The sequence below is a fragment of the Gopherus evgoodei genome, chromosome 19 (assembly GCF_007399415.2).
Source record: "Gopherus evgoodei ecotype Sinaloan lineage chromosome 19, rGopEvg1_v1.p, whole genome shotgun sequence".
NCBI classification, from domain to species: domain Eukaryota; kingdom Metazoa; phylum Chordata; order Testudines; family Testudinidae; genus Gopherus; species Gopherus evgoodei.
The window spans coordinates 19,238,591-19,264,361 of NC_044340.1; the positions used below are offsets into that span (position 1 = coordinate 19,238,591).

The window sequence follows — 25,771 nt, forward strand, 5'->3', positions numbered from 1 at the left end:
CCTCACACACAGGCTGTATCCAAATCCAACTTCTTCCTGTCTCTGCCTCTTTCTGCACAAGCCAAACACTCGCTCAGATCCTCAGTCTCTCAGTGATTATTGTAACGTTCTCTCCAGCATCCCTGACACCCATGTTGTCCCCATAACACTCTGTTACTAAGACCTTCTTTGACCAAGCTGACCACATCCCTCTCCTAGAAGCCCTGCTTCAGACTACCCTTCCTCCCAAACTTCTGGTCTTTGCCTCTAAGGCCCTACATAACTCTTCCCATGACTTGTTGATGGGCTGCTTTTGTTTCAGTGCCCCTCTGTCCTGCCTCCATGTTTTCTATGTCCACTCCATGCTGCCCTCTATACTGTTTTCTGTGCACGGAATGTCCTTTCTGAACTGATCTCCTAGGCCACTACCCTATCTGTACTAAATCCCTTTTGAATATCGACCCCTCCCATAAGGACTTCAACATGAAACTAACCTTCTGATTATGGCTTTGTTGTGAGATATCTGGAGATAATTTATCTATTTTAACTAAAGAAAGCACTGTGTTATATTATCTAATCTCAACACTTACTACCCTGACTACTTAACTGCCACATCGTTCTCTTCCCTTCAACTTGTGTGTGTTCTTTTGCCTTGTAGACTGTAAGCTCCACAAGGCAAAGGCAGTACTATAATTTTGGAAAGCATCTAGTACCTAAAGGGCACTACCACAAACAGATAATTAAATATTTAATATACCTCTAGTTAACTCTACTTCTGCAAAAAGTACCATGAGAACTTTACATGGTTTAGCTGACACAGGTTTATGTGTCAGCCAAAAGACAACACCCTGCAGATAAGCGTCCCCCACACCATGCTGGGGCATCGCATTCAGCATGAACTCAGAGATAAGCAACTTTTAGTAAAATAAGCCACCTAACTCAATTGCTGACTGCACCTCCCCCAGTATTTGGGGTTTGATTTGGAGGTCACCCATTCAAGTACTGACCATAGCCTACGCCTCTGTTTAGCTTGTGTGATCTGAAAAAAAACAAACAGAAAGAGTATGACAGCAACATCTTCAAGAACTATGGCATTAAATTCTTTAGCTTCTGGAATCTAAGATCCTGTGACTAATATGGGATTAAAATTTAATTTCATTCACATCTAGGAGGATTTCTTCACAATACACCCAATTGCATTTATGATATTTTCTACCCTTCTACATAGATCACTTAACTCACCAATAAAATGCAGCCACCTCCCAAGTGCAACACAGCAGTCGTTTTACAGTGCACAGCCACATCCTATAGCAATTTAGAGGAGAAAGTGAAGAAGATGGGTATCCAAATTGGAGCTGCAACAGGGATGGATTTAAAAGAGGCAGAATGTTATCGGTAATAAATTATTCTGTCAATCATTTTTCATCCAGTTCTTGAGTCAATAAATTGCAAAGCACGAACATGCCATTCTGCTAGGTGACAGCGTTCATTAGAGTGTAAAACAGTACAACAGTATTCTACAAATGACTAACTGTTTGAATGCTTTAAAAAATTAAAGACACTAAAATAGGTCTTTAAAAAAGTCAGACTTTCTTTAATTGACCCAAAGTACGTTAACAAAATAGCTACCGCCTCTTGGTCCACAACAGTTTTGTGTTTCTTGGTCTTTTATTATTAAATACATTAAGGGTGGGATTTTTCAAGTCACCTAGATGATTTAGGAACACAAATCCCATTGAAATTCAATAGGACTTGTCACTTACATCACTTAGATGGTTTTACCCACCCTAAGTATGTTCAGGTATGCGCGCATAATTTGTTTTTTGGGAATTTGACTCCTGTGGTTCTGGAGTTTTAGTGCCTGTGGTCTGGACAGGAGAAATGCGACTGCTACTGTCATGCACAGGCTGAATCACTTCTCTTTGGCAGGCCATTTAAAAATAAAAGAAACAACAAACATTCCCTTTTAAACTGCGGAATTGAGTAACACTGTTGTGGATTTAGCATTCTGAAAGAAAGCATCAGAAAACCCTCTCTCCAAGGAAAATCTCTTCTACAGAGCAAGATTTCTCTTTTCAAACTTGCAGAAGGCATTGAAAGATGGCACCAATTAAAGCCTATATGTCACCTAAGAGCCCCAACCAACATATTGGGAAAACTCATTAGCTAAAACAATAGCGAAGACTCAATTTCCCTTCCCCAAGGACCTGGCTTCAATTTATCCTTCTGCCAAATATGGGAAAAGAATGTCTGGAGCTTTCAGAAGAGCTTTTAAAAAAGGCTATGTGGACAGCACACGTTCAGAAATAATTCAGAGCTGAAGAAACTTTTAAAATGATTCTCTTGTTTCGGGAGCAACCATCATTGTTTGTTACATCCAAAAAATGAGAGACATTTTCTTTGTTCTTCAGAATACTCAAGCCGGGTTGCGTGACAGACCCAAACAGAAGGCTAATACTATCTCCTACAAGCACACCAGAAATAAAGGAGTGATATCTAATCATCACTATATTTTTCAACTTTGCACAAGATGGGGTCAGAAACAAACGGGGACTAACTCAGACATAGTACATGCCTCTGAAAGAACATAACCATAGTCAAACAGGGAAAAATATGTCAGGCTATTGTCAGTGAAACGTTAATAAAAAGGATTTTTAATTATGAAAATTTAAGGCATCTTTACATGAGCTATTTGAAATCATACAAGACACGTAGGTCAGTGATCACAGAAGGGACTTAAAAATACAAATGCACACAACAGCGGCATGTTCTGGCTGACTCGGCATGTTGTCTAGTTGCCCTAAACATTACAAGGTGCTGTGGCTCTAACTAGCACTGCTGCCTTGGCCAAAGAATAGCGTTGGCTTGGGTTATGATGGCTGCCTAACAACCACTTGTGAGTCAGAACAGCGAGAGAGAAACAGGTCAAAAGACGGGGAGGGAGGATTAAAGAAGGGAGATTTATTTTTAGGCTGCCATAGATCTTGGGGAAAACCCACAACAAGTTTTTAAACTGGAATTTCACCATAGGCGAGCCAAGAATGGACTTCACCTCCTCAGCCATGGTGGCTAGTTGCAGTGAAGACTGAAAAGTGAGATTAAAGAATAGTTTTGTAACATTAATTTTTTTTTATTAAGAAGACAGATATTTTATAGTACTTCTCTGTTTGTAAAAATGATATACATGAACCAATACAAAATGTGAATGGGAACATATGGATATGTATTTTCTTACACTGTAACATCGTCCATGGACACCTGAAAACAGAACTGGCCTAAGGGAGAAAAAATAACAAGGGCAGGTGAGTAAAGAACAAGCTTCTTTGCCATCAGTTACACATCCTTCATTAAAGAAAAAGTTTGTTCTTTCTACACTCTTAAAAAAAACCCTTATGATCTAAATCTGTACAAAGTAATACTCAACAATACATTTCAACAATGCACTGTATACTGAAGAAAAAAAAATACATAAACCAATATACAACTAAAATCCATAATTTCCTGGGGTTTTTTGTTTTATTTAGTTCTCTTCCAATGTGTGGGGCCGAAAATTTTGCAATCTACCTGAGACGGAAAACACCAATCAAAACACATGAACCTGAGACATGTCAACATTGTAAGTCAAAGTTACATCGGTACACTGCACTACTGTACACTTTCAAAACAGAAAGATGGGCTGGTCGGAAAAAAAACCAGAATGCCAATTCTGTGATCAGTGTGTAAAAAAAGTCTCCCCCCAAAACCTTCCACTAAAATGCTAAATGCTTCTTGCCCGTGGCTGTGGGCCAAGCTGGTGCTGAAAGCTCAAAAGGGAGCTGCACTTGACAAAATTTACTTTCCTTTTGTGGATTCTGAGGGGGGGGGAGACAAAATACTGCTCAAGAATGGATTTGTTTTTTTCTCCCTTTTACATGCCAACCCGTTCCCAAAAGGCTCTTGCGTTGCAGTGGTTCTGCCAAAAAGTTAAAAAAACAAAACCCACAAATGTAAAAAATGCTTCCTAAAAGCCCAAGACGTTGTAACAGATGCAAATTTTTCCCTTAAATAACTCAGTGTAAGTTTTCTACATAATGTAACAATAATAAAAATTCGTCTTTCAAAATCCAGTATTACTAACTGAACAGTTCAGTATAGATACATGGTTTTTTTAATGCTGTCTTCTCATTGTGGACTGTCATCTGTAGGTCCATCATAATACTAATTTTTCTTCACCTAAATATCTTATAATCTGTTTTCCTTGCAATTTTTAATGCAAATCCCCACATTTCCTTTACCGGAAAAGAAAAGAAAAGGCAACTTCACATATCCAGTTTCTCCCGAGGCTACAAATCTAAAACATTTTCTAAATAACTTATTTTCAGTAACTGTCCACCATGACTGCATTCATGCAAGGATCAGTAATTTGTTGGCAAACGGTTCTTAAGGCTGAGGAATGAGGCCAAGGCCTAGTGTATGAAAGGTAAACAGATAAAAAAAATACAACATTTGAGTTTTGATTAAGTGACTGAAAAAGCCTACATGCTGTTATTTCCACCTGCTCTGACCTTTGCAGAACTGAGAAACAGGGCACACCAGCATGAAAACAATAGGGACCCTTCTTCTGTCCCTCCTGCTTTGTCAAATCAAATCTTAAGGTATTAAAGTTTCACATAGTCTCTGGTTGGATCTCTCAGCATGACAAATATCTGTAATATACAGTACATGCAGGCCAGATCCCACTGCCTTCCCTAACTAGCACAAAAAGAAGAAGGAAAAATAATATAAAATCTGCTCATTTAGACCTCTTTGCACACCATGAGGACTTTTCTTTTTCCAGCAAATTAGGCAGAAGTAAGGCTGATTGGGAAAGCTTGATGGAATTGTTTGGAACAGAAATAATCAGAACAGAACTTCCTTTTTTTCCCCCTTTCTCTCCTGTGGCAACTGAAATTTGTCCACTTGCATAAAACGAACAGCGTTCATCTGTCAGTTCTGCTTACGGCAACAACAAAGAGGATTCCTTCATGCCCCAAACTTGTCCAGACAGCATGAGGGTACCTCTACTGAGCAGTCTACAAACACAGAATTCAAGACAGATTCAATCTCACAGTGACACACCTCACTTGCAGATAACCCTGTGCAGTAATGTCTCTCCGTAGCCAACGGAGTACATTGTCTGAGTCACAGCCTATTTTCTACTCTCCACCACTAGAAAGCATTTGAAACACGGGCAGCCGCAAACAGTTTTCATAGCTTCTTCATCCAAGCCTTTAAGACAACAGAGAAGAATGTATTATGGATACACTGACTTGCAAACTACAAAATCTAAAGCGTGCTGGTTCTCCTCCTCCGATGAGATTGAATTTTGAACAGAAAAATAGTGGCGTTAAAATAAACACGCTAAAAACAATCAAATCTATTCCAAGGGGTTCCAGCAGGAAATTCCAAAAGAGAACAGAAAGGAGGAAAAAAGAAGCAACACACATAACCTGCCCCCCCCTCCAAATAAAATAAAATAAAAAACAAAACAAGGCACAGAATTTTCTGCAAATGATTTAACTAAACTAAATCCAAGCTGGACTTGGCCAAAAAATAAAACCCAAACTGAGGTGTCGACCAGCAGAGTGTACTTTACAAATAACATTTTTTACACAGCCAATCCCAGACCCTCCCAGTCTGACATCTCTCCACCCATTCATTTAAAACAAAAACAAAAAAACAGAAAAAAGACACAAGCTGGTTGTAACTTCCAATATCACTGTCTCTGTCATCTAAATTGGGCCAGTAACTGTCCACGGTTGGACACCTCATTGAAACGAAGGCTGATCTAGATGAAGTACTCTTTCTTTTCTTCAGAGTTGTTTTGTCCTCCTTCTGCATTGATTATAGCTGTGTCTGCGTCCGCTGCATCATCTGCTCCTTTGGCTTCATGAGTGAAGTATGTACCTGAAAATAAAGCAGTGAGGTTCTGTGACTCATTGATGGTCTCTGCATAAATGGCTGTAACACTGCCACTTGCTTTACTGCGAAGAAGCCAGGAGGGGGGAGAAAAAGAACCATCACCAGAAGGAAGGAGAGAAGTCTGAATCTAGGGGTTCCGTAGGTGTTACTCAAGTGTAAACAGCTGTGACAGCATTAATCAGCAAGACAATACAATGACCTCAGACATTAAGCTTGAGATTTTTCAATGCTGCCTCATAAATTTAGATGCACACTAAGTTCAGTGGGAATTGTGCATCTAAATTCTGCAAGGGGGCTTTGAAACTGACAGTCTAGGGCCTTATAAAAATGACACCAAGGAAAGAACGAACATGACTAGTTAGATAGTTGGACATTATATAATGACCCAGGGCAAGTCTCTCTCCATGACTGGGTAGATTGAGAACTACCAATAACCATGCTTCCCCCGCACTCCTTTTAAAATTTTGTCATTGCAATCAGAGCCTCCAGCATGGGAGGGTAGGGATGGGCACTTCAGCGGTGACACTGGCAGTACATGGGAGGTTCCCAGGAGCACATACAACAAATGAACATCAGCAGCATCCCACACTGATGAAGGGCCTTAATGCTCTTATGAGTGGACTGAATTAATAATAGAATGATTTTTAAGTTATTTCATGCCATGCAAGAGTCTGGAATGATATTGCCCCTCCCAGTACAGGCGAATGCAAAAATAAATTAGTATATTCTTAAGCACGTCATGCCCTTCCATTAAAGATGACACCTCTTTCATCTAGCCTTCTCTCCCAATCCTGATGTGCTTTCCACCTTCTTCTCTGCCTCTATTGTGCGTCCTCATCTTTCTTTTAGCTTCCTCCTATCCTGTATTCCTGTTTCCTGGATCCCCTTCCACTATACTAGTCCCTCTGTTGCTTTTTCTGTTCTCTCTCCTGCTATGTGGCAAAACACAGTGCCCTGTATCACCAACTGACTGTTACAGCTGCCACCAAGCCAAACTCTCCCAATGTTGTGTTTTAAGCCTGAGCTTACCTTTATGTCTTGCAAAGTATCGCCCTAAAATGATGAGCAGACAAAGCAGTGCGAACACCACCACGGCTACGACCCCGCCGATCACCGCATGGTCCACGGCCCTTATGGACCCTTCATCACCTGCTCGAGAATCTGTCGAGAGCAGAAGAGGAATAGGAATTTCGGACTTATTACAGGGTGATTTGAAGGTTTGGCTGCAGTTGTGCCCAGGGTTGGAAAATCCACCCTTTTACTTTTAAAAGGAGATTGGTAAAGCACTGAACTATCCAGACCAGTTGTCTCAACCTATTTATCCTTGTAGGCCTCATATGCGTGCGTGCGTGAATTAGTTATGTGGGCAGTTGTGTGCAGATTGGGCCACAGGTTGAGACTCACCGATCCAGATGGGTCAGTTCACACAAGGGTGCAGACAGGCCTGGCTGATCAACTCACAAGGTATTTTCCCACTAAGCAGCAGCAGAGTCACCACTAATACACATGGAACAAGATCAGGAAGGGAAGGGAGACATGGACTCATCTGCATCTTTTGTGAGGGTCTGTCCACACCTTGGTCTCCAGTTTCAATTCTCCCTCCCCCCAGATAAAGGAGACAATCCAAGAGTTTGCCAGGGAGTGCCAGTATGGTGACATCAAATATCAGCAGTATGGAAATATCAACAGGGCATTTATTTACATGAATGTTCAATCCCCCACAATTTTATTTGCATGGCGAAAAAGTGATCAAGTTCTCAAGTTTGTAATTTCAAAAGAAATCTAGGATTACATGATTAAATACATTTTTTCTCAATACATTCCATGATGCATCAAATAGCAGAACTCTCAATGCAAACCATAAAACCATCTTCAAACCCAGATAGCGAGCAATAATTGTACATTGCCTCCAACCACTTTATTTTATTTATTTAACACCTCACCATGCAATTAATTTTCTTTTATAAGCATCTCTCCCTTAGGATGCCGGTTCCCTAGAGAGGAATGACTTATTTGGCAGGGGAACAACTCTGAAATGAACCCAGAATGAGCTATGGCCATGTAAAATGAATGTATAGCAGTGTAAACAATTTTAATTTAAGAATGCAGCTACATCAACCCTTGCTGCAATTCTAATGGCAACTGAGATTTATAATGTAGTAAAAAACAATTATTCTCCCGTTGATTAATACATTAACATTTGGAATGGAAGCTAAACCATTGTCTCTCTCTTTTTTTTTATTGAGTCAAGCGCGACACCTCTATTAAAATGATTTACTAGCCGTACCTTACAATTTAAGCACAGCAGCAACAGAAACGGTAAAAATCTTTTAACTTTACATGATTTGTGAAGTCATATGTGAAGGATTTACCATTTAAATCTTTCACTACAAGCAGCACATGGCCTATAAATCTGTCCCACATGCAGTTGCCTGGACACCAAAGAGAAATGCATTTCACCAGGAAGACAGAGTGCAAATTCAAGTCAATTTTTAAGAAAGATTTATCTCCGTCTCTCTCCAAATAACAGAGCAAATCTCTGAAGCCTCCACCTCTAATAATATTTGAAGTTTATCGATCAAGTGTACAGATCCGTGACAGCTAAAGGTAATGGTGCTCTTTTGAGCCGAAACCTGATACAATGTTTTCAGCAGGAGCTCAGGATTTACACTTTCTATCGATATTTCCAATTCTGTTCTAAGATTAAGTACTGAAGGATGTAAGTAAATAATTCGTGACCAAGAGCTCCATAAAATTCATTTTAATTAAAACAGTTTAAATTAAAAAGAAAAAAATCTTAGTGTTTCTTCGAGTTGCCTTTTAAAAGTAACAGAACAAAACGGGCAGAATTGGCATAGACTATGGAATGTTTAGGTTTAATTAGGTCACGTAGGTGCACATTAAAGGACAAAATGAAGAGCAGCCAATCAGACAGAACCATGTTAAATAAAATCCCCTTCAGCAATATATCTAATACGTGAAACTAAGTGTGGCAAAAAAAATTCTCCTGGTAGCAAAAAGCTTTCACTACTGGGGTAGCTCTGGCCTGATATACATACAAATAATTTAACTATGATTAGAATGTGCTAGAGAAATTTAAAAACGTGATATAGCTTAAGACTTGGTGCTCACAACATAGTGCCTACAAATGGCAAGTATATCCAAAGGACAAAACTTAACAGGAAAGCAACTAATGAAATAGTTTACTCAGCTGAAAAAACATAAATGTTGATCTCTCAATGAGAACTAATCATGACCTGCCAAGAATTTCAGATGCAATCAGTTTTTTTCCCTCAAGTCAATTTTTCATAGCTGGGTGGAGATAAACAATACAGAAGATACATGTACAAAGGTGAGCAATTCAGACAAAGGTACAGATCCTGATAACTAAGGGCAGAGAAGGGCTCCCAGTGACAGCAAAATATACCCTGAAAAAATTTCTCCTGGGAAGGGCATTCTTTGTGACCGGAGCTGCAGACATGTGCCTTATCAGAAAAATGCATCTGCATTTGCTGTTGTAGCCAGAGATGTAATGACCATGATTACTGACAGCTGCCCCACCCAAATGTCATGTCCCCCTTGGCACCTAGACTGCAAACATACTAGGGGCAGGTACTGTGTTACTTGTCTATATAGCACCTAGAACAATGGGTAATCCCTCACTGGTGTTCTAGGCAATCATTCTAAAATCATCTCATTCCATGTTCCAGCACAACTATTTAAGGTCTTTAAAAAGTCATTTTCCACAAGGCAACCAAAGTTGGCTGATCCACTCAGTGTTCATTTAAGACAGGTTTCACTGTATTTATCAATGCAAAGAATTATTTTTATTTGTTCTAAAATCTATGTGCACTCTTCAGAGCTACTTACAGCAAAAGCACACCAATTAAACAGGTATCTTCCAAGTCTGAGGCCACGTCCAGACTACCCGCCGTATTGGCGGGTTAAAATCAATTGCTCGGGGATCGATATATCGCGTCTAATCTAGACGCGATATATCGATCCCCAAGCACGCTTATATCGATTCCGGAACTCCATCAACCAGAACGGAGTTCCGGAATCGACACGGAGAGCCGCGAACATCGATCCCACACCGTCTGGACGGGTGAGTAATCCGATCTTAGATATTCGACTTCAGCTACGTTATTCACGTAGCTGAAGTTGCGTATCTAAGATCGATTTCCCCCCCCCAGTCTGGACCAGCCCTCACTCTGATCACCAAATTAAATAACGCTCCGCGCTAACTCACCTATCTTCTTCCATTTGTTTATTGCAGTTTGTCATAAACAGATAAGTAAGAGTTAATAGAACAGAAGTACGTCATATCTCTTTTGCCTGTAAAGGGTTAACAAGATCTGTGAGCCTGGCTGTCACCTGACCAGAGGACCAATCAGGGGACAGGATACTTTCAAATCTTGAGGGAAGGAAGTTTGTGTGTGTGCTGTTAGTGTTTGGTGGTTGTTCTCTCTGGGTTCTGAGAGTGACCAGACGTGCAACCAGGTTTCTCTCCAATCTCTCCGATACAGTCTCTTATATGTCCAGAATAGTAAGTACTAGGTGATAAGGCGAGTTAGGCTTATGGTTGTTTTCTTTATTTGCAAATGTGTATTTGGCTGGGAGGAGTTCAAATGTGTATTTGGCTGGAAGGATTTTACTTTGTACTTGTATACTTAGGCTGGGAGGGTATTCCCAGTGTCTATAGCTGAAAGACCCTGTAACATATTCCATCTTAAATTTACAAAGATAATTTTTACTGTTTTTTTCCCTTTCTTTAATTAAAAGCTTTTCTTGTTTAAGAAACAGATTGTTTTTTTATTCTGGTGAGACCCCAGGGGACTGGGTCTGGATTCACCAGGGACTTGGTGGGGAGAAAGGTGGGAAGGGGGAGAGAAAGGTTAAATTTCTCTCTATGTTAGGATTACTTTCTCTCTCAGGGAGAGTCTGGGAGGGGGAGAGAGAAGGAGGGGGGAAGGTGAATTTTCCTCTCTGTTTTAAGATTCATGGAGTTTGAATCACAGGGATCTTCCAGGGTAACCCAGGGAGGGGAAGCCTGGGAGAGGCAACGGTGAGGGAAAGGGTTTACTTTCCTTGTGTAAGATCCAGAGGGACTGGGTCTTGGGGGTCCCCGGGCAAGGTTTTGGGGGGACCAGAGTGTACCAGGCACTGGAATTCCTGGCTGGTGGCAGCGCTAAAAGTACTAAGCTGGTAATTGAGCTTAGAGGAATTCCTCCTGGTACCCCATCTTTTGGACGCTAAGGTTCAGAGTGGGGAATTATACCATGACACAGTTATATCAGTTAACTTTACAGATTGGCAACATCAGAAGTTATGCTTTCCAAGTATTGCACCTTCTCTGCCAGAGAGATGGACATACCCCAAATTAAGAGTAAGGATTTCTTACTGACATTGGGAACAGTTAGGGCAAAGTATGCGCATCTAAGCACATCTGTGTCATGTGAGAGCACAGGCCAGGAACTAGAGCCAAGATGCATTTTGCTTGACCCAACACAGAGGGAGAAAAAGACAAATATAGGACCAGAGCTTCAGATGGTGTAAATCGGCATAGCAACAATTACAGTGGAGCTGCATTGGTTTACCCCAGCTGGAGATCTACTTAAGTGTTGTGCCAAAACCACTGGACTGACAGCTCCATGGTGGTTTCTGTTCAATCTGTAATTAAGTCAAGAGCAGTGAGACTTTAGTCATGTCCCTGCTTCCCTGAGAATTGACTTTCAAACACAGCTTGACAAACATTTTTGGCCAGCACAGTTTATTAAATATGATTTCTTCCACTGGGACAGGCACTATTTTTCTTAATTATTTTTATGGAAAATAATATTTTTTTCCAAGTATACGCTCCAAGTTTATTTTATTGCATGTATGGCTAAGTTTACATGTTAATTAAAAATTAAATACAACACACAGAGGACGTCTAGTACTTGCAAACCATCTAGAGACAAATCTGAGAGTCAGTCAACAGTGCACTTTTGCCTTAGAGGAAAATGGCTTCATATTTGTATTAGATCATCAGACGAAAGGAACTGCTCTCCGAGCCTGACTGCTAATACACTGGATGTTTATTCCCTAGAAATTCTGCACATATTACTCAATTAAAACAGTATTACCCAACCAGATGTATTTATGCACCTGCTCCCACTTCTCCCATCTTCACAAACAGCCTTCAGCTGAGGAAAGGTAATTCACCTCTGCAGGGACTCTGCCAATGCACCTCACTCCCAACCTGCAGAACCTCCCTGTTACATCTGTGCTGAGTCTTCCACAAAGCTCTGCCAATACATGCTAATCCTGTCTTGCAGCCCTATTCGTATCCTGGGCCTTGAGCAGAGTCTACCAGTTATGTCCATTTGTGTGGCTGTTTCATAAAGTTGACAGATAGGGACTCAGCTGACACCCTGATAACTCATCGCATTTGTGACCTAAGATAAAGTTTTAAACTCTGCCTCCAGAGAGCAAAGGCTCTAAACCATCAAGCTCCATCCTTTCGTGTACATATTTCATGTTTAGTAGCCTGCAGCCAGCTTCACAGAGCAAAATAAAGCCACCACTGCATCTGCTCTCTGCTTCATCTAAGCCAAACTGCCCAGAGAGACATTTGCCATTTCAACTGGGAAAGAATTCAGAGATATTTAAAGCTCATTATTTAATTTTTTTTTTAAAATGGAAAATGGAACAACTGATGCAGTCTAGCTGTCAGTGGGCATCCATGAATTCCTGCACCTTTAAGATTATGCCTGGTAGGTAAGGCCACTGTTGATCCAAACAGAGGCCTGAAGAAAAGGATTCATTTCAGAAGTTATTCTCAGCCCCACTCACAAGTGGGTCAGTGTCTCACTGATAGGAAGAAAAAAGTTCCTGAAATAACAATGATCATGGAAAAAATTTAGACTTTCTTCCCTCCAGACAGATGGATCAGCCCTTTCTGCTCTTATTGCCAATGCTTATCAGTGTTTCGAAAGGGATTTTCAAGAAGAGGAGCTTACTATCTAATGGCAGGGGCTGACTGTGTTTAAGGAATTATATGGCTTTCTGTCACCATACACCAGAGCATCTGGTGCCATCTCCTCTTCTTCCCCTGTTGTCATTAATTTCTTCACACCTTTTTGTTCTCTCCCTTTCCTCACGTCTCCATATTCATGCCTTAGCCACCACTCTGCACGAAGCACTGAAAGATAAGCATCACCTCTCTTACCCAATCCTACATGCAGCATCACTGTCAGGACACCTAACACTAATAGAGTTTCTGACTTCTAATGCAGGAAGCGCTAATGAGGCTTTTCAGTGGGGCAGGTGTCACTGGGGAATCAGTTGGTGGTATCTGACCCAACCTATCCTAAAATAAATTAACCTTTCTATTTTTAGGGATGACTGGAAACAAATAATTTTCCTTTTATTGTAAAGTGTCACAGGGCATCAGATCAGGCTATTTAAGTTTTCCTATTAAATTACCCAAGTGTAAAACAAACAAAAATTCACACCTGAGATGGGAACTTGCTTTCTTTTTTCCTTGTGCTTTAGCTATAGGGAGTAAGGACCCCATCCTGTAGCTCAAACCCACAAGGCTACTATTGACATTCATATGAAATCACCATGTACAGGCTGCAGTAGCAAACCTACAATGTACACATTATGTCCATGCACATATGCGTGCTTTTCCAGATGATAGAGCTCTTTCCTGGACATGCATGCTGTGTTTTCAGTTCAGTTACGAGCCCTGAAGATCAGGTATTGTTACAAACAAAGACTCAAGCCCCTTCAGAGCAGGGGGGAGGTGGGACATTATCCTAACACAGGGAATAGTCAATCATTAATGCCAATGCTTTGTTGGAAAGAAAGGGACGTTGGGGCGAGGGGAGAGAGTAGTGGAAGCAGCAGCTTTCTGAAGTTGGTGGCAGAAACAAAGATTTGACCTTAAAAAAGGCATCTGCTGAAAAATGCTGCCCCCAATTTACAAAACCCACTGTAGCTTCATGTCTATGATAAAAAAAAATCAAACAACTTTATTACTGAAGGGGGAACGGGCTAGATGGCAGGAACTGATAAAATGCCACATTGTTTGCTAATCCTAATGTTATTCTTCCTTAAGATTTGCTTTGCTCAGCACCAATTCAATTACAGATGCTACAAATCCTTCTGACATTTAATTCCCTCTTGTCAGAGAGTAGGAAATGTATACATGCTAAGCTTTCCCATTAAGATGTTAACATACATTGGAGCATGCTGGTCTCAATAGCGAATAGCCGTTTTAAGGGTGTGTTTGGTTGAGAAGAAGCAATGTAGGAAGGTAAGAAACAGGTGAATATACAGTGTTGCATGTTGCTCTCTGAGCAGCATACAGTGGTACAGCACTATTCAGCAACTACTTTGCACAGCAGCAAAAGAAAAAAAATCATCCAACTTTCAAGTACGGTTCTTTCTAATATGTCAAAGCATCTTAAAGGAAAACTGCAGTGATTTGTTTCACCACTTCCTTAGAGGGCTATATTAATAACTTAATATAGGTTGAAACAATGAATTTTTAAACACTGTTGTACTGCCTCCAGTGGGGGAAAAAAAGGAGCTGCTGACTCTGAATTGGGGGCTGATACAACAGTCAACCTCTAAACCAGGGGGTCAGCCTGATATGAATTAAGAGCAAGGACATTCTGCCCCCATTTAAAAGTACAGGGAATTGGAGACTTTGGGAGTTGTTACAAAGTTATTTTAATTTTTTTTAAACTGGATAAGCCAACTGTTACATTATCCACAAATTAAGAAATATCCGCACTTTGACAATATATTAAACCAGAAGTTTTCCTTGAAACGGGCATATTTGATAAACAGTATGCATAAGGGAAAAAGGAAATGAACTTCTGAATAGTATCTATTCAACACCATAGCTCAATTAGATATATTTCCAGATTCCTGGGGAGGATAGATTAAATAATACAGTTAATAGTGAACCCATGGCAGTGTGCAATCTGTAGAATTTCAGCAAAAACAATGAGGTGCCACAAGGACTCCTCAGTGTTTTAGCTGATACAGACTAACACGGCTACCACCCTGAAACCTGTAGAATTTCAGTTCATTTTGCCTACCTGTTTTTCTGGCTTAAGAAAAAAATCCACAGTGCCCTCATGTTTACTTTTTGTGAGAGGGAGGATAAATTAGGAGAAAAAACAGTCGAAAGCACCATGTTGGACTATGAAAATGATCAGTGAAACTGCTTATGCATCTCTTGATTCCAGACAAATTTCTGTCCAGAATCATTTTCACAGTACCATATGCCATTAACAGCTGGCCTTTTAAACCTGAATATCCTGTTATAATTAATTTATAGTTTTAAAGACTAACAACTTATTAACCCCAGGTTTCCAAAGCTGACATGGTATTTTGGACTTCCAGAGAAGTAATTGTTTTCAAACAACCAGGATACTGGAGACTATCGATTGTCTGAAAAGAAGGGAGTGGATTTCGACGGCAGTTTTCAGATAGTGTGGGTTAGAACAGCTAGAGGAAGATTGGAGCTCTAGGCTAGATTGTGGCAGATCTTTTCCTGTTAACCGGTGATGGTTCTGTTTGATTCTGTGTCTACTGGACCATTCTTAGATGTAATATTTTACATTTGCCAGCTCCTTTGAGTTTCTTTTTACTCTCTTTGCAAGTGGTGGGAACTCAAGCCTCGGAGCGCGAGAAAGACTGAGTAAGATATGACAATGGACTCATCACTTGCCTGAATTTAAAATCTAAGTCATTATCTGATTTAGAAGTAAAAGGCAACACACCTGTAAAACCACTGACTATTTTATTTTAAAAACTGGCACAAGAACTGAAAGGCTTAGGTGATCAAGTTCAAGTCCTAGACGGAGTTTAGACCTAGCCATTAAAACTGAGAAGCTGGGTTTATATTAGCCCCTCCCCCTTGCATAAAACAGCTGCCCCTACAATGAGTCAAGGTTCTTCACAGTAGCTTCCGGGGCAACTAAAGGGATGGAAGGTTTCTTCACAACACTCCCAACTGCCACAGTGCATAGAAAATTTAGGTTCTGAACTTGGTGTCTAACACCGCATCACCAGGCAAGACTAGCCTCAAGGACTGTTTTTAACAATGCACCTTCACAGCGCTTCTTACTGCACTTCCATGCACTCCACCACTGTGGCTCATTAAGGCTCTATTTCTACCACCTGGGGAACAGTATAAATAAAGCACTTAAGGAGATATAGTTGGTCCCACCTCTGGCTCAGAGGAACAGAGTGTTTTACTCCACTGATTTACTGTAGCTGCTACGTCTATTTTTTCTGGTTTACATTCTGCTATGTAGACCAAGGTCTTAAAACATTTTCTGGGGGGAGAAATGGGGGGTAACTGACAGCTCTGAAGTTTCTTCTGTGCACCTTTGTACTGTAAAAGCAGAAGATTGATAGAGCCCTTTGTGTGTGTGCAGCTTGGCCGTTAATTTTGGCAATTGAGATTTACCACTGTACTCCCACAAACATTTCTTAACAGCACTTCCATTTCTAGGGGGAAATTAATTTTTAAGCTATGATGTGGGACAATTTTTTTTAAGGTCTCTTTGTAGTTACCATACTACTCGTGTTTTTGCAATACATGGATTGTTCCGGAGAAGGGAAACAAGTGATAGGGTTTTTAAAAACCCTAAGCACAGTAAATATCTTACTTTAAAAGGTAAAGTTAATGAATACCATTTTCAAAAGTGCATAAGTGACTTAGAAGACCAAGTCCCATTTTCAAAAGTGACTTAGGAGCCTAAGGCCCATTGACTTTCAATGAGATTTAGGCTCCTAACCTAAATCACATTTGATAATGGGACTTTGGCCGCTAAATCACTTTGGCACTTTTGAAGATGTTACCCACTGTGTAAAAGGCATAACATGTAATAAAAAAAGCCAGTCCATCTCTGCAAATAACTAGGCGGCTAAAAAAAACATTGACCATGAACATTTTCAAAGTGCATTTTCTATGTAAAGAAGTACATTGGTTGGTCAAGTTGCTTTGTGGTGAGTTTTATCAAGCTGCCTATGAAAATGGTATTAGCTAAAGCAGCAATGGGTTTTGGGATTTTTCGTGCCTGTCATTAGTTTGGAGAAATGTGTCATGTTCATCTATAAATAGGGAAGGATTGGAACTGCTACCCGGATGCAGTAGGAATGGATGGTATTATTATTCAAGATGACAGTTTAGGATTAAGTGCGCTACACCTACTCTAATTTATTGATGGACTGTTTAAGACGGGTGTTAACCTGTTTGTCTTGTATTATAATTGCATTTGGTCTCTAACTTAAACTATAGAAATTCAAGGAGTTCATCCTCCTTCAATCAATAAGCTCCTCTGCAGTGACCCATTTCAAGATAGCTTCATAAAAAAGACTATCTTGTTTTAATAAATTTAATCACTGACTGCAGCTCAATTTTTATTGGCTGTTTCTTCAGACATCTCTCTGTTAGAGAATGAAGCCACGCTTACAATCAATAGTAATTCATTAATCAGCATCCCCCTTGAACAAAGATGCTTATCAGGTTTTGATTAGCTAATCAAACCAGATGCAGAGGCTAGATGGTTGTTCCTTGATTGTTCAGTGTTTTACAAGATGTGTATCAACACAGTGGAGAAAAATAAGACGACCATAATGCATCTGTGGGGAGGGAAACTACAATTTACTGAATTAATTTAATTGGATTATTGCGATCATAAGCAAAAAAAATCTTAGCACTTGTGACAGGTGAGTGATTGACAAGACTACAACTATGATACCCCTGATACTATGGTGCCAAGGAGGGATTGATAGGGGAATAATTTCATATGAGTTCCTGTGAGCATAAAACAAATTATTCTACAGCAATAGGATCTTGTTATTTTACAGAGCAAATGTTTGAGTCATAGGGGGAGGGACAGCTCTGTGGTTTGAGCATTGGCCTGCTAAACCCAGGGCTGTGAGTTCAATCCTTGAGGGGGCCACTTAGGGATCCGGGGCAAAAATCAGTACTTGGTCCTGCTAGTGAAGACAGGGGGCTGGACTCAATGACCTTTCAGGGTTCCTTCCAGTTCTAGGAGATAATAATATATATGGAGATATGCCTATTTATATATGGGGACATATGTACCTCAAGCAGCAAAAGTCATACAGGCCACTGGAAACTGCCTACCTAGATGCAGGAGAATAGATGTATCATATAATCGTACTGTTCGGAGAGCCCTTGGGGGAACTGTTTGGCAGGGTATGAATACCAGAACTTAATGGCGTACTGCGCAAACCCAGCTGCTGAACTAGCATTTAATGATGCCAGACTTCATCAATAATTCTCAGTCTGGTGGGGATTCCTGTTCAACTCTGGGTGCAATTCAAGGTGTTGCTATTCATTTTTGACGCCCGACGTGCTTGAATGTTGGCTAGCCACCAAAATGCTAGTCTCCCAACATACATGTAAAGGAGATGAGACCAACTGGACACTCACTCCTAGGCCTTAGAACTGGAAGTTTGGAGGTTGGGCATTTTCAGTAGGTGGTTCTCAACTCGGAACTTAACTTTACCATATGTAGGAAAGCCTGGGTTTGCTGACTGACCTTCTGGGCATGACAGATGGCCCATCTGGCTACTCAGGGTATGTCTACGTTGCAATAGAACACCCACAGCAGGCCTGTGCCAGCTGACTTGGGCTTGCAGGGCTGGGGCTGTAGGGCTATTAATTGCAGTGTGGACGTTTGGACTGGAACCTGGGCTCTGAGACTCTCCCCTCTCGCAGTGTCCCAGAACCCAGGCTCCTACCTGAGCCTCAATATTTACACTGTAATTTTACAGCCCCATAGCCTGAGCCCCTCGAGTCCAAATCAGCTGATCCTGGTCAGCTGTAGGTGTTTTATTGCAGTGTGGACATATTTTCAGACTTTTGCTTAAGGGGTTAGTGTACGCTGGTTCATAGCTAAGGAAGGAGATGAGACACTTTTGTAATTCTAAGTGGCATTGATGATTAAAGTTGGTGGCGTTCATCTCTGGGCACATGCACATAAGTAATAAAACAGTTTTAAAAAAATCTACAAAATACTAATAACCTACAGACCAAGTTCTCAGAACACATGATCTGTTTTACATCTGTAAAAACATATCATATGGGCATGTGGTCGTGCAAACAGGACACCTTCTTACCTGCTTTGTATGGGCAGCAGGTGTGTTTGCAATGGATTTTGTGAAGATTTTTGAAAATGCAGCCCTACATTTTAAAGCTTCGAATAGAAAAACACACCTATCAGCAGTACATACGCTATCCTGTCAATGCTTCTAGACAGAATGAGTCACTGGCTGCATCGGAAGCAAAATGGGAAAATTAAACAAAATGATTACCTTGTCCCTATGCCAGTCAGTACTATCCATTCCTCAACAGCCTGCTACACTCAGTTTGAGAGTTTGTGCTGTGGTCAGGAATTTGAGAGACAGACAGATCCACTCAAAAAGCAGCGACAGGAGTGATGGAAGAGATTCATTTCAGCAATTCGACTAGGGAATTCCTCTCTAAGTTATTCAGTTAATCGGTTATAGTTTTTTTGTTCTAATTAACTATCAAATCAAAATTATCATTTCCCCTCTATTCATTGTTACATCACAAACACCCGGTAAATCTCAGCTACCAGGACTGGCTGAGGACTGAGGTATCATTATCAGTACCGCCGGGTTCAATAGCTGTTGTACAGCTCATGGGACGGCTTATTCGGATAAAATGCATGGTAGTTAAATAATGTCTAACCACTTGGCCAATTTACACATCTAGTGGCACAGACAAAAAGATGCAGATAAGTTTACTGGGAATAAAACAAAACTTTCTATGAATAAAAAATGGTATAAAATTGGACTGTTTCTTACTACAAAATGGAGAAGCATCAAATCAAGACTACGCCTCTGGGCAGCGCTGGTCCCAAGTACCTGTGAACCCTGCAGTCAGCCCCCATCAACAATTGCCAGGAGTCCCACAATGGAAGCCAGACTTAGAGTGGGTCTGCTTTGCCATGATTTTGTGTACCATGGAAGAGCCCCATTCTGATGCCCATTTCTTTCTTGGCTGTTTAAAAGTCTCACATGGTACCTCACAGCTCATGTGCGCTCAAGACCTCATAGCACAAATAAAAATGGGTCAGTAAAACGAACAATTAAATGTGAGGCAGCGACAGCAGGTGCTAAATTAGAGTATTTGGAATATTCAGAAGGAGCTCATCTGACTGGATGTAAGTGAGACGAAGTGATTTAACATACATCTATGTATCATAGTTTATGTATGTGTTTCAACTACATCCCCCGCCCCCAAAATCACATGCTGACGAGATGTTTGTTTCTTAATTTGTAACAGTAATGCCTGCATTTGGGAATCAGCAATAAAACCTACTTGTGCAAGTTGCTCAGTCTGCTGTGAAAAAAAGGTTCAAAGCATCTAATTAATTTACATTATAGCGCATGATAAAATAATTGTCCCCTTCTCTCCCCATTTGAGATAATCATGTCATGACAATTTACCAGCACAACATGAAGTCGCAGGCAGGGTAGATTTAGTGCAAACTGCATTTTTATAGATGTTCATACAATCCAACATCCGGGAGTGTTTTACAAATGTAACAAAATTTCAACTGAACCATTCTCTAATTAGGATTAAAACATTATTTCAAGCCACTGAACTTACAGTTGGTGTTTGACAACCTGAAATATGAATCACATCGTATTGCATACATTCCCCTGCCCCCATTCTGAAATATGTTAATATGTAAATGAATGCCAATATTGAGAGAGGAAAAAAGAAGCAGAAAACAAGTATATTTCTAAAAGACAGGCTTCTATATTTAATTGCTACACAACAGCAACTGTGCAATGCAAAATGGCCAAGATGCAGAAATCAAAGTGGAAGCAGTATCCACAGATTGAACACAACAGTGTTTTACCTAATTACTCGCCCTTACCTGAGAGATCCCCATAGTTCAGTTCCTCTGCGGGATTTGGCAACCGAGTAAAGCCTTACAAGTAAAAACAAACTCATTTTTCTTTATATTCCTCAAGGGACAACAATAATACACTTAACAATTGAGGATGGATTTACTGGGGAAAAAAGTGAGTCAGTCACTTGCCACCTTTGGATGGTTTGAATAGATTAGCTTGTAAATGCAGTTCTACAATCGCCTATTTTAGTACTGATAGACTGTCAGAAAGATTCCTCAGTCTACACTGTTTAAAACACATGAAACATGAAGGTGAATGTTCAAAACCACTCATCCATAACAGCATGCAAAAACCCTTCCCAAATCTTGATTGTTAACTGTCAAATGGTGTGATTTATCACTTTATTACAGTTCTATTTAGATTACACGTGTGTGTGTGTGTGTATGTAAAATTTTATTTGTAGTTACAATACAAATTGAAATCCTTGGCCAATGTTGACACAAACAGCATTTTATCAATTTATGGGTATCTTGGATAAAAATGTGACCCTACCTTTCCATAATTGTTATTCTTTGAGGTGTGTTGTGCATGTCCATTCCACTGTATGCGCACATCGTACACAGCATCAAGAGATTTTCCCCTCAGCAGTACCTATCAGGGCAGCAGGAGTGCCCTTTGGTGCCTTCCACTGCTGCATCTAGGTATACAAGGCCACACTGCCCCCAACCCCACTTCAGTTCCTTCTTACTAGAAAGGCTCTGATAAGGAGGGTGGGTCGTGGAATGGATATGTGCAACATCTCGAAAAACAGTTACAGAGAGGTAGATAAGTTTTTTTCCCCCTTCGAGCAACTGCACACGTCCATTTCACTGTAGGTGACTCAAGCAAGGAGGGAGAACGCACATGTGTGCCGAACAAACACTGCTACCTAAAGTCTCCAATTCAAGGCACAGGGATGCAGATACACCTACAGTAAGCACCCCTAGGGACACCACTCGAAGAGTGAATGTTGATATAGCCACACTGGGGCTATTAGAATCTTGCTTGACTTTGGACAGAAGCAGAACTGGAGGGAAAGCACACAACAGGCCTTCTGACCAGGGTCAGAGGAATGCATGGGTCAGTGAACCTGGGCTGTGAATTGCTCAGGAACAAAGAGACGATTTTTTTGTTTGCTCTTGTTGTAAACAGGTCCATATGGGGAGATCCCTGCTGCTGGAAAATGGACCTGGACACATCTGGGCTCAGATACCATCGTGGTGATTTGCAAACGACCTGCGCAGGCAGTGTACCAGAGTGTTTTGAACTCCAGGAAGGTAAGCAGCTCTCAGGTTGAGAGAACTGGCGATGTAGAAATTCCAAAGGAGTACTGCCTCCCGGCATGACGTTGTTAAATGGGTTCCCTCTGATTTGTATACTTAGAACACGGCTTCTGTGCTGTCTAAGAGTACCAACAAATTCCACCCCTCGATATGCAGAAGGAACACCACGAAAGCCAAACAGATGTACCAAAGTGCCCCAATATTTATATGGAGATTTAGATCCTCAAGAAACCAAAGGCCCTGAGTCTGAAGGGGACCTAAGTGAGCTTCCCAATCTAGATCCAATGCATCTGTGACTAGATTCAGTGACTTTTGGAGAAGCAAAAGGAAACTCCCTTGTAAACACTTGCAGGTTCTATCCTGCCCCAGGAAGGCCAAAATCTGAGCAGATACTTGAACTACCAGGTCAACTGACGATGGGCCAGCGAGTACATAAGCGCTAGCCAACCCTGTAGTTCTCTGAGGCATGAATATGAGAAACTTTCCGCGGCTCTGGTGAATATCACCACATGAAAATAAGCATCTTTTAGTTCAAGAGCAGTATACCAGTCCCTAGGATCTAAGGAAGGGATAACAGTTGCTAGAGTAACCAGCCGGAATTGTGTTGTCTTTTGGAACTTGTTTAGCTGCTTGAGATCTAAAATACGCCTGATACTCCCTTTGCCTTTGGGATTAGGAAGGAATGCGAATAAAATCCCTTCTCTTTGAAGGGCACGGAACTTCCTGCATGGGCTCCATGAGGAGAGGAGATTGGATCTCCTGAAGTAGCACGCTCTCGTCAGAGTGGTCCCCAAAGAGTGACAGGTACAGAAATAAATCAAAGGGTGTACCTCAGTTCCACTGTCCATAAGACCCACTGGTCCATGTTGATGCGAGTCCAAACACATAGGAAATGGGATAGGTGATTGGAGTGAGGAAAGAAGGCACTGTGGGGAATAGTAAACTGCTCTTAACCAACGGGTCAAAATGATTGTTCAGGGGACCCAAACTGCCTAGAACTGGCAGCTGCAGAAGAGCAGGGAGTAGGAGGTCATCTCTTGTATCTTCTACTCTTTGTGGAGAGGTTCTGGGTAGGTGGCAAGAAGGAATGAAGGTATTGGGAAAGCTCTGGATGGAACGGCTTTCTTACTGCCACTGGTGTTTAAGTCCCCAGAGACTTAAAGGTCAACCCTGAATCCTCAAGACTATGAAGCCTCTCCTCTGTCTTATTGGAAAAGAGTGTGAAGCCTCCAAAGGTTTGTTGCACCTGTGGGGGAAGTTCTGATGACTGCAGCCAAGATGAACACACAGAGTGATGATCGAAGCCATTGCTCGAGCCACAGAGTCCACCACATTCAGGCTCGCTTGCAAAGCTGTCTTGGCAACAAATTTGCCCTCCTCCACCATGGAAGTGAACTCCTGCTTTTGCCTCATCAAAAAGCTTGTCTCTTAACTTCAGGATAGTTCACAGGCTGAAACTGCGCTGGCCCAGCAAAGCAGGCTGGTTTGCGACCCTAAGCTATAAAGCTCCCGTGCAATAAAGCTTCCTGCCGAACAGGCCGAGCTTTTTTGCTTTTTCTTTAGATGCTGAGGCTTCATTTCTCTCCTCCTTTAGCAGCAGAAACTACCAGGGAGCCTGGAAGAGGGTGATTGTAGAAGTGCTTGAATCCCCAGTGAAGGGACATAATATCTTCTCTCTGCCCTTTTAGCAGTGGTTGGCAGGGAAGACGGGGTCTGCTATAAAACCTTTACAGGTTCCATGATAGCCTCATGAATAGGGAGAGCTACCCTAGAGTGTCCTCCAGAGGCTAAAATGTCCACAAGCCTGCATGATCTTTCCTGTACCTCTTCTGGTTGGAGACACAGAGCTGCAGCCATCCTCTTCAACAAAGTCTCAGTAAGCTCTGAAATCAATGGGACGGTGAGAACTTGGCTCAGTCACTACCACCTCATCAGATGAAGAAGAGGAGGCAGCTCAGGATTGTTGAGGAGGTCCCTCCTCCAATTCCTCCACAGGACAGTCCTGAGCATGCAGCTCCGCCTGCATGACTCTGGAGGAGGGAAGACTGACCTTGTTGCAGATGCTCCCCAGCATCTAGGTGATGTGTAAGGGTGTGAAGAGAGCTAAGAGACTCTAGAACATGGAGGGAAGCCCCTAGGGTTCCAAAAAGGTCCATTGATATGGAGGCAGGGCCCAGCTATGTGCAGATCATGGGTCCTTTGAGTGCTGCGGCTGTGGCCAGTACCATGATGGGCAGGCACCCCACTGCGGGTCACTGGGCATGTTTGGGGCAAGACACACATGATCCAGTGGACTCCGTTACCTCAGATCACAGTGGAGCTGACCCCATCGGTACCGGGGAGGCCAGTTCTGAGTCTGGAGATGGGGGTGTCGGTGAGATCGTTGCTGGCTTCCTCTAGATAGAGCCCTATGGAGAGGGGTAACAACTGCAGAAGCCACCAGTACTGAATAGTGCTCTGTGATTGGAACTGGGACCATGTGCTTCCAACCCTGGTACCAGGTGAGATACCCAAACAGCAGGGGAAGCTGCCACCAACAGGTTAAGCAACTCTCTGGCTGCCTCGAAAGCTTCAGCTGTAGACAGCACCAGAAAGGGCTCCGGAGTCTATAGTACCGAAAGGCGTGCTAGTCCTTTGGAGATTGGTTGCAAAGGACCTGTCCCAGCCACTGGAGTCAGCAATCCCTCCTGGCTTACTGACTGTGTCTGGGGATGCCTTCTCTTTGAGGGCACCTTTAAGTTCTTGCCTCTGCTCAAGTGCCTTCACCCTAGACTTCGAAGGCCCCAATACAGAATGTTTGGGAGACTCACGTTGTCTCTTCTTGGGTATCAGCAATGAGGATCTGCCTCTGGACTCCTAACAGGGGGAGCACTCCTGACTCAGATGTGCTCATACACATTCAGAGTGGGAAGGTTCTGAGGGCAGGCGAAGCACAGATTCCACAAGCAGATACTTGAGTCTGGCAGCCAGATCCTTTTTCAATTGGGGTTTGAACATTCTACAAATGTGACATTTGTCACTCACATACACCTCTCCCAGACACTAAAGGCAGATGGGGCTTGGGCTGCTCACTGGCACAAGACTTGTTATATGAGTAACAGGCCCCAAAGCCAGAAACAGATGCTTTTAGTCCAATACCAGGCTCGGAAGCCTACTCTAGAAAAAACACTACCCTAAATTTTTTTAATATGTACAAACACTACACTAGACTAAAAACTAATTCTACAGACACTGAGTACAATAAAAGGAGGAAGGCTTGCAGATACAAAGTTCGGTGCTCCAACAACTGTTACTAGCCGGAGGAAGGAACTAAGTGGGGTTGGGGGTAGCATGGCTCTTTGTACCTGCGTGCGGTGGCGTGAGGCACCAAATGACACTCATACTACCCTGACGGCTACTGCTGAGGGAAAAAAATCTTCAACAACTGTGCATGAGACGCATACCTACAGTGGAATGGACATGTGGAGTCACTCAAAGAAGAGCACATTTCAAAACTGCAAAACAGCTGTACAAGCAGATTGCAGGTTCTATCTTCAGTGAAAAAATTTGATATGGAAAATGATTTTCTTTTTAACTTCAAAACTTGATCTGTTTGTGGA

The 25,771-nt window shown here is 41.7% G+C and overlaps 1 protein-coding gene across 7 annotated transcripts in view; it reads right to left on the reverse strand.

The window, feature by feature from the left end:
- Positions 1 to 3,085: 3,085 nt before the first annotated feature.
- Positions 3,086 to 25,771, reverse strand: part of CADM1 (cell adhesion molecule 1) — a 291,229-nt gene continuing 268,543 nt past the window's right edge. For 4 of the 7 annotated variants that reach the window (XM_030538269.1, XM_030538272.1, XM_030538270.1 and 1 more), the window contains 3 exons: positions 20,874 to 20,927; positions 6,949 to 7,080; positions 3,086 to 5,904 (listed from right to left, as the gene is read on the reverse strand). In XM_030538269.1, the coding sequence (XP_030394129.1) occupies positions 5,786 to 5,904; positions 6,949 to 7,080; positions 20,874 to 20,927 (305 nt within the window). In that variant the 3' untranslated portion in view covers positions 3,086 to 5,785. The remainder of the gene's footprint in view (positions 5,905 to 6,948; positions 7,081 to 20,873; positions 20,928 to 25,771) is intronic. The other 3 variants (XM_030538274.1, XM_030538273.1, XM_030538271.1) reach the window with 1 other exon arrangement.